Genomic DNA, 9,470 nt, shown 5'->3' on the forward strand with positions numbered 1-9,470 from the left:
AGTGCTGGGATTACAGGCTTGAGCCACCGCGCCCGGCCTCCCTTTTTTTTTTTTTTTCTTTCATGTAATTTCTCATTTTGCAAAATCGGGGAGGAGGTGCCCACCCCCAATTTAAAGAGACCCTGAAGAATCTGAATTCTGTTCCCCAGGGGCAGACTGAAGCAGCCCAGGGAGATGGGGATCTCCTCAGGCTCTGCTGTTCTCAACCCCTCACCCCCACTCCCTGCCCCTCACCCCTCCTCCCCTGCCCCTCACCCCCACTCCCCTGCTCTTCACTCCCACTTTTCAGCCCCTCACCCCCACTCCCAGCCCCTCACCCCCACTCCCAGCCCCTCACCCCCACTTCCCTGTCCCATACCCCCACTCCCTGCCCCTCACCCCTACTCCCCTGCCCCTCGTCCCCACTCCCCTGCCCTTCACTCCCACTTTTCAGCCCCTCACCCCCATTCCCTGGCCCCTCACCCCCACTTCCCTGCAGGCATCTGGCAGCCTCCTCGTCAGTTCACTTTCTAGTCCTAAGCCTGCTCGGCTACCCTGGACCCTTAATCCAGCCAGCTTCCTCTTTTCTGACACTTTAAAGAAGAAAAATGTGTCTTGTCGTCTGCAGCCCCCAGGCAAAGCTGGCACACTGGGAAGCCTCATCAAATCGAGACCCTGTGGCCTGCTGACCAGGACCAGGTCTGTGTACCCGAGCGGTGTTATGCCACCGTCCAGTCCCTCACCCGCAGGAGTGGGAGAATTTGCCTTGCTTGTCTCCGTGACCCGGTTTTGCTTGTGGCCCTGAGCTGGACACACATGAGCTGCCAGGCACCGCAGGCTGCACGCCAGCCCCTCTAGCACTCACCACAACCTTGCGAAGTGTTGGGAATGTCATCGTCTCCGTCTTGGGTGTGAGCACCTGTGGCTTCGTGAAGTCCGGGAACTTCTCAGAGATCACACAGCTGGCCCGGAGGGGTGTGGCGAATGCAGGATTGCTGCCTCCTTCAGATAAGTGCCCAGCAGCCACCTGGGAGCCTTGTAAGAGAATAGCATGTGAACCTCAATGCCCAGGGTAGGATGCAACGTTTCGGCCGTTTTGAAGGTCTGATTGTCTGAACTTCGGCGATGTGTTTATTGAGTGCTTATTGTGCATTCAGCGTTGTGCAGCATAGTGGACCATTGAAAAGCAGCTCCAGAAATTTCCAAAGTAACATACAGAATTAGGTAGACAGTAGTGAGGTCCGGCTTGCTGCCCCTTCTAGCCTGCTGGTTTTCTTTTTTGTATTTTTTGAGGCGGAGTCTCACTCTATTGCTGTGTCACCCAGGCTGAAGTGCAGTGGCACGATCTTGGCTCACTGTAATCTCCACCTCCTGGGTTCAAGCAATTCTCCTATCTCAGCCTCCCAAGTAGCTGGGACTACAGGCATGCGCCACCACGCCCAGCTGATTATTGTATTTTTAGTAGAGACGGGGTTTCACTATGTCAGCCAGGCTGGTCTTGAACCCCTGACCTCAGGTGATCCTCCCGCCTCGGCCTCCCAAAGTGCTGGCATTATAGGCATGAGCCACTGTGGCCGTCTTTTTTTTTTTTTTTTTTTTTTTAAGGTGGAGTCTCACTCTGTTGCCCAGGCTGGAGTGCAGTGGCACAATCTCGGCTCACTGCAAGTTTCATCTCTAGGGTTCAAGTGATTCTCCTGCCTCAGCCTTCTGAGTAGCTTGGATTACAGGCGCATGCCACCACACCTGGCTGATTTTTGTGTTTTTAGTAGAGACAGGGTTTCGCCATGTTGGCCAGGCTGGTCTCAAACTCCTGACCTCAAGTGAGTCACCCTCTTCAGCCTCCCAAAGTCCTGGGATTACAGGTGTGAGCCACCGTGCCCAGCGCTGGTTTGCTTTTGAGCTGATGACTCTGCTACATGAAGAGCAAACTTTGACAAGTTAATGTGGCACATTGACTGATTTGCATAAACATTTCTTGGTGCCGCTGTTGCCATAAGGTATATAGATGAGGCAGGAAGCGAGAGAGCCAAGGGCGAACCATGCCCGGGTTACCAGCCCAAAGTTGTCAGCGTCATCTCAGTTCCATGAGGCAAACATTTAATGAGCGCCAACTGCTCTGCGGTCAGAATCTGGCGTCTGCCTGTTAGGACCTGCCCGGGCCCTGAGCAGACAGGTGTGTGAGTGCTGACAGCAGGATGGAAAAGAGATTGGGAATATACTAAGTGCCGCAGAAGGACAGAATTTCCCAGGGGAAGACAGAAAAGGGCTATTTTAGCTGGGTCTTGAAGAGAAGTTCTCCAGGCAGAGAGGGAGATGGCATTTGGCGTAGAAGAAACTTGCCTGTTGAGGCTGGGTGTGGTGGCTCACGCCTGTAATCCCAGCACTTTGCGAGGCTGAAGTGAACAGATCACCTGAGGTTAGGACTTTGAGACCAGCCTAGCCAGCCTGGCGAAACCCCGTCTCTACTAAAAATAAAAACAAATTAGCCAGGCCTGCTGGTGGGCACCTGCAGTCCCAGCTGCTCAGGAGGCTGAGGCAGGAGAATCACTTGAACCTGGGAGGCAGAGGTTGCAGTGAGCTGAGATGAGCCATTGACTCCAGCCTGGGCAACAAGAGTGAAACTCTGTCTCAAAAAAAAAAAAATTTTATATATATATATATATATATATATAAAATAATTAGCCAAGCATGATGGTGCACACCTGTAATCCCAGCTACTTGGGAGGCTGAGGCAGGACAGTCACTTGAACCCAGGAGGCAGAGGTTGCAGTGAGCGGAGATCGCACCTCTGCACTCTAGCCTGGGTGACAGAGCTAGACTCTGTCTCAAAAAAAAGAACCTTGCCTGTTCAGAGGTGTGGATGTACCTGGGCGTGTCCAGGGCAGAGGAGTATTACGGAGTGGTGGAACTGCAGGAGCAGCGCTGGGGGCTGTTGGGCACAGCACCTGAGGCCCTGGCTGACTTCAGGTCGCAAAGGCTCTCATGTTTTAGGGGAAGGCAGTGGGCAGCCAAGGATGCTGTCTGAGCAGAAAGGGACATGAATATCAAAGGGAGCTGGTGGGGTGGATGCGATGATGGCTGGGAGAGCACTGGCGTGGGGGCCGTCGGGGCAAAGCCTTCTGTTCCGGCACGGCCTGCCGGGAGACGTTTCCTAGATGTGGCTTTTCAGGCTGCGGCCTGGCTCAGCCTGGGAAACAGGAACCTGTGGCCTAGGCCGGTCATGACTCAGCTCCAACAGAAGAAGAAATAAGAATGGGGTTTGTGCCCACGTGGGGCAGTGGGGCTGTAGTGTGGGACTCTGGTGCCAGCCTGGGATCCAGAGGGCATTTCTGGGGCCCGGGGATAGGGACAGATGGAGCACCCACATGCCTGGGCCTCCCTGCCCCTGTGGGAAGAGATAGCCCTGGCCAAGGGTTTACAGGAGATCTGAGCCGACCCTGTGGGCTGGCGCTGGGGGGGCTGCCTGGAGCCGGGCTGGTCTGCTCCTTACCTCTGTTTTGCCTAACATCACACTCACCCAGAGTGACCCCGAATAGTTGAGTTTGGGAGGTCAAAGCTTTTAAAGCCATTAAAACAGACCATGTCACCAACTAATGGCCTCAAAATTTTAAAAGGGAGGGCCCTACCCAACCCTGCCCAAGGGACAGCAGAGCTACTTCTGATCCGCTTGTCCTCAGGTTACCAGGAATGGAACAGAGTCCCGGCTTCATTGCTATAGAAAGCCCTGTGTCGCACGGCCTGTCAGCAGCCTCAGTCTCCAGAATATCCGCGTCTCCTTCTTCTTTGATTGTGGCTTAGTGGGGATCCTTTTTCCTTCTGTTTGTCCTTCCTCAGCCTCTGTCCCTTGGGTCTGCCAGCTGTGCCTGCAGATGTCTCTTTTGGGTGAAATGTTCTGACTCTGCACCTGTTGTGCTCCTAATAGACTCTGTGTTACTAGAAAGAATCACCCAGGCCGGGCCTGGTGGCTCACGCCTGTAATCTGAGCACTTGGGGAGGCTGAGGCAGGTGAATCACTTGAAGTCAGGAGCTGGAGACCAGCCTGGCCAACATGATGAAACCCCATCTCTACTAAAAATACAAAAATTAAGGTCAGGCACTGTGGGTCACACCCGTAATCCCAGCACTTTGGGAGGCTGAGGTGGGTGAATCGCCTGAGGTCAGGAGTTCAAGACTAGCCTGGCCAACATGGCAAACCCTTGTCTCTACTAAATATACAAAAACTAGCTGGGCGTGGCGGCGGCCACCTGTAATCCCAGCTGCTCAGAAAGCTGAGGCAGGAGAATCTCTTGAACCCAGGAGGCAGAGGTTGCAGTGAGCTGAGATCACACCACTGCACTCCAGCCTGGGTGACAGAGCGAGACTCTGTCTGAAAAAAACAAAAAACTTAACCAGGCGTGGTGACAGGTGCCTGTAATCCCAGCTACTCGGGAGGCTGAGGGAGGAGAATCACTTGAACCCGGGAGGCAGAGGTTGCAGTGAGCTGAAATTGTGCCACTGTACTCCAGTCTGGATGACAGAGCGAGATTCCATCTCAGGAAAAAAAATAATTACCCGTAGAACATTTTCCATGTCAGGACAGATGAGGACAGCTGGACAGACCTTCCAAACCTAAACATACTGGGTACCTTTAAGGCCCCTTTAAGGTGGATAACTCCCCCACTGCCCTCGGCCCAGAAAAGCTTATTTTCCAATAGGCCATGGCCGGAGGATGGGGAAATGTCCCATCCTTCACCGAATGTGTGGGATTGCGGGTCAGTTCTGTGGTGTATCTGCTTGCCCCAGCCACCGATGGGACCCACTGGAGAGAAGGAAAAAAGTTGGAAAGCAGTCAAGCGTGTCATCAGCAGACGAGCTTTGGTCAAATCAATGACTGCCTCCCACTGTTACAGAAACCGCCGTGGTCACAAGGGACTCTGGACTTCTGGCTGGGGCCCCTGTCGACAAAGAAGGATTCTTGTTGAAGAACTGTGGAAGGAGGAGGAGGCTGGGCATCATCTCTCCGCTTGCAGGAGAGGACGCCGTGCTAGGGGCTGGGGTCATCATGCCCCTTGCCCTCCTTGCACCTTGCTGCTGTCTGTAACCCCAGTGCCTCCTGCAGGTCTGGGTGCCTCATCCCTCTCAGCCTCAGGAGCATCTTTCAGGAACCCTCCTCAACTCTCTGTCTTGTGTTTTGCAGTGATCAGGGCCAAAGCGGTCAGTGAGAAGGAGGTGGACTCTGGGAACGACATTTACGGCAACCCCATCAAGAGGATCCAGTATGAGATCAAGCAGATAAAGGTAACAGTGGCCACGGGTGTCCTGGGCTGCACTGTGGGCACAGCTGTGGGGCGTTGGGGTTGGCAGAGAGCCGGGTGTCTGGAACACGATGTGGCCACCTGTGGAGCAGAGCAGAGGGTGACATCATCAAGCTGCAAATAGATCCAATTTCCCTTAATCCTAGAACTCCTGAAAAGTTGTGTGGAGATGACACGTTCCCTGCAAGGTCAATTCCTCCAGAAACCTGGCCGGGTGCGGTGGCTCACGCCTATAATCCCAGCACTTTGGGTGGCCGAGGTGGGCAGATCACCTGAGGTCAGGAGTTCGAGACAGCCTGGCCAACATGGTGAAACCCCGTCTCTACTAAAAACACAAAAATTAGCCAGGCATGGTGGTGGGTGCCTATAATCCCAACTACTTGAGAGGCTGAGGCAGGAGAATCGCTGGAACCCAGGAGGTGGAGGTTACAGTGACCTGAGATTGTGCCACTGCAATTAATCCTGGGTGACAGATCGAGACTCCATCTCAAAAAAAAAAAAAAAAAAAAAAAACCTGTCACCTTGACTTTGATGCATGACAGATTGGTGGCACAGCTTCCACTTCAAATTACCAAGCTCCCCATAATGTCTGTGGGCCGTTCTGTGGGGCCTCTGTGGCAGAGCCATTGTGGGTTTCAAAGACTTGGTGTGAGAAAAGAGCACGCAGGTCCCCCAGACTGCAGTGTATGGTCTGTGCCTGCCCGGCTTGCCTGCAGTCCTAACAGGAGAATGGATTTGGCAGAAGGAGAAGTCCTCTGCCCACTGTGTTGGGGCAGCTTCCAGAAATAGGGGAAGACATGGAGATTTTGGAATGGACCAGTTACTAAGAAGATGAGATACCAGTGGGAGAGGGGCTGCAGCCTGAGGGTGGGGGCGGGTCATTTGTTAGTTTCTTCAAAGCACTGTTTGTGTTCAGGGGCATATGGGAAGAAGCCCATGTTTGAGAGGGAGACAGGGACAGGGAGGGAGAAAGAATGTAGTGGCTGGTTGCAGTGTCTCACGCCTGTAACCCCAGTGCTTTGGGAGGCAAAGGCAGGTGGATCACTTGAGCTCAGGAGTTCAAGACCAGCCTGGGTAACATGGCGAAAATCCATCTCTACAGAAAACTAGCCAGGCATGGTAGTGCACGCCTGTGGTCCCAGCTACTCAGGAGGCTTAGGTGGGAGAATCACTTGAGCCCAGCAGGCAGAGGTTGCAGTGAGATGACATCTCACCACTGTATTCCAGCCTGGGTGACAGAGTGAGACCCTATGTGGCAGGGAGGATGGGGGCCGGCCTGCGGCAGGAGAGGTGATTGTGTTGTCGTTGATAGTAACTAACATGGTCTATAAGAGAGAAGAAAATTCATGTCCCAGGTGGAGGGACAGCTGTGTAAATGGTGGTTGTTGTAGCCATCCATATTTAATTTTGTTATAAAAAATGAAAAGTAGGCCAGGCATGGTGGGAGGCCGGTGGATCACCTGAAGTCAGGAGTTCGAGACCAGCCTGGCCGACACGGTGAAACCCTGTCTCTACCGAAAATACAAAAATTTGCTGGGCATGCTGGCGAGCACCTGTGATCCCAGCTACTTGGGAAGCTGAGACAGGAGAATCACTTGAACCTGGGAGGTGGAGGTTGCAGTGAGCTGAGATTGTGCCACTGCACTCCAGGCTGGGTGGCAGAGTGAGACTCTGACTCAAAAAAAAAAAAAAAAAAAGTAGTTGAAAATCAATGTCATCAGAAGGTCATTGGGATGCTTCATCATCACATCTATGTCACCTTAAGGGGGTGACCTAGTCTCTCAGTGCCTACGCCTCATTCTTTATGAGGCAGGAAGGAGGATCTGCTCTTACGACCTCATGAAGGCGTTGTGAAGAGGCCAGTGTCAGTGCCAAGGAAATGCTTTTAGCCTTTTGGCAAATGATGTCATTTAATACGGCATCAACATAACCTTTCTTGGTACAAGTTGGAGTTTAGCCGGGCGCGGTGGCTCAAGCCTGTAATCCCAGCACTTTGGGAGGCCGAGGCGGGTGGATCACGAGGTCAAGAGATCGAGACCATCCTGGTCAACACGGTGAAACCCCGTCTCTACTAAAAAATACAAAAAATCAGCCGGGCATGGTGGTGCGTGCCTGTAATCCCAGCTACTCAGGAGGCTGAGGCAGGAGAATCGCTTGAACCCAGGAGGTGGAGGTTGCAGTGAGCTGAGATTGTGCCACTGCACTCCAGCCTGGGTGACAGAGTGAGACTCCATCTCAAAAAAAAAAAAAAAAAAAAAAAAGTTGGAGTTTAGCTCTCAGAAAGCTATTTGTGATGACAGCGAGGCATGACCCCATTCCATTTGGGTTTGCTTATTGAAACTCTTCAGGGGGAAAAACAGCACCCTCCCTGAATGGTGGGAAAATGGCTTTTCTTCACCTGGGAGGCAGGTGCGTTCCTCAAAGGCTGTGAGGAAACCAGATGTTGGGAAAGCAAACCCCTCTGGCCCATGGAGTTACACCCTAATTCCTGAGGTCCCTGTCTGCTCTCATTGCCATCATGTAGACAATACTTGATCAAAATTCCTGGAAATATGGGTTGGGTAGAGTGACACATGCATGTAATCCCAGTACTTTGGGAGGCTGAGGCAGGAGGATTGCTTGAGCTCAGGAGTTTGAGACCAGCCTGGGTGATACAGAGAGACCTTGTTTCTACTAATTTAAAAAAAAAAAATAGCCGGGCATGGTGGCACGCGCCTGTAGTCCCAGCTACTCGGGAGGCTGAGGTGGGAGGATCACTTGAGACTGGGAAGTCAGTGTTGCAGACCCAGCCTGGGCAACAGAGTGAGACCCTGTCTCAAAAAAATAAAACATTTCTGGAAATATGCAAAAGTCATGGTCCTTCACAGTGGTCCAGAGTCATGCGGAGGTACCAAAGCCCCTCCCCAGAGATTCAGAAATGACCTCATTGGGGCAGGGGACAAGGGCACAGAGGCGTTGTCTGAGGATGCCACGCTCCGGATGTCAGCCTTGTGCCCACCTGCTGTGATCTGCCGCACTAAAAGTTGGGTGACTCCAAAGAATCACTTTGCTATAAGAATAGTCTTCTTTTCTTTTCTTTTTTCTTTTTTTTTTTTTTGAGATGGAGTCTCGCTCTGTCGCCAGGCTGGAGTGCAGTGGTGCAGTCTCAGCTCACTGCAACCTCCGCCTCCTGGGTTCAAGCGATTCTCCTGCCTCAGCCTCCCAAGTAGCTGGGATTACAGGCACTTGCCACCACGCTCAGCTAATTTTTGTATTTTTAGTAGAGATGGGGTTTCACTATGTTGGCCAGGCTGGTCTTGAACTCCTGACCTGAGGTGATCCACCCGCCTCAGCCTCCCACAGTGCTGGGATTGTAGGCGTGAGCCCTGCGCCCAGCGGAAATGGTCCTTTTCTAATCCATGCAGTTGGCACTCCCTGGTCGTCCTCTTTGGTGCCGGGTGTACCACAGACACAGGTTGTGCTGCCCAGGGTGTTCTGGACGGGAGTGGAATTCACCGACTGCGCCACCTGCCTCTGCTTACATGTCCTTCTCCTGTCTTTCTAGATGTTCAAAGGGCCTGAAAAGGACATAGAGTTTATCTACACAGCCCCCTCCTCGGCAGTGTGTGGGGTCTCGCTGGACGTTGGAGGAAAGAAGGAATATCTCATTGCAGGTGCGTATGAGTGGGGCCGCCAGCCAGAGGCATGCTCAGAAGCGGGGCTGTTCTTCAACGCGGTCCAGGGCTCACTTCCCAGGCTCCGCGGGCGGGGAGGCGGAGGAGTTGAGGCAGTGAGGCAGGGTGCAAGGTGCCCTCTCCACACTTCCCATCAGAGAATGTGAGTGAATGTTCACCTACCTGCCAGTTTCCTTGGAAATTTAAGATTGGTGGACAAAAAAGGTGAGCGTTTTTGCCTTTTCTTCCTAAAAGGGAGGCGTGTGCTGGAAATGTGCAAGGCAGAGGACTCTTCTGCCATCAGGAGGGCCGAGAGCTTGTGTGAAGTCTGTTGATTTTATGCCGGAGACTTGCTTGACTTATTTCTTCATCTGTCTCCTTTTTTTTTTTTTTGAGACGGAGTTTCACTCATGTTACCCAGGCTGGAGTGCAATGGCGCAATCTCGGCTCACCGCAACCTCCGCCTCCTGGGTTCAGGCAATTCTCCTGCCCCAACCTCCTCAGTAGCTGGGATTACAGGCACGCGCCACCATGCCCAGCTAAT

The 9,470-nt window shown here is 52.9% G+C and overlaps 1 protein-coding gene across 3 annotated transcripts in view; it reads left to right on the forward strand.

Moving 5' to 3' along the window:
- TIMP2 (TIMP metallopeptidase inhibitor 2) overlaps positions 1 to 9,470 on the forward strand; it is a 75,184-nt gene that overhangs the window by 45,582 nt on the left and 20,132 nt on the right. For 2 of the 3 annotated variants that reach the window (XM_017524986.1, XM_037737211.1), the window contains exons 2-3: positions 5,156 to 5,256; positions 8,818 to 8,926. In XM_017524986.1, coding sequence (XP_017380475.1) covers positions 5,156 to 5,256; positions 8,818 to 8,926 — 210 coding nt within the window. Of the gene's footprint in view, positions 1 to 4,937; positions 5,052 to 5,155; positions 5,257 to 8,817; positions 8,927 to 9,470 lie in introns of those variants that run through there. The other variant, XM_017524987.1, reaches the window with a different exon arrangement.

The sequence above is a fragment of the Cebus imitator genome, unplaced genomic scaffold (genome assembly GCF_001604975.1).
Source record: "Cebus imitator isolate Cc_AM_T3 unplaced genomic scaffold, Cebus_imitator-1.0 Scaffold36, whole genome shotgun sequence".
NCBI lineage: Eukaryota > Metazoa > Chordata > Mammalia > Primates > Cebidae > Cebus > Cebus imitator.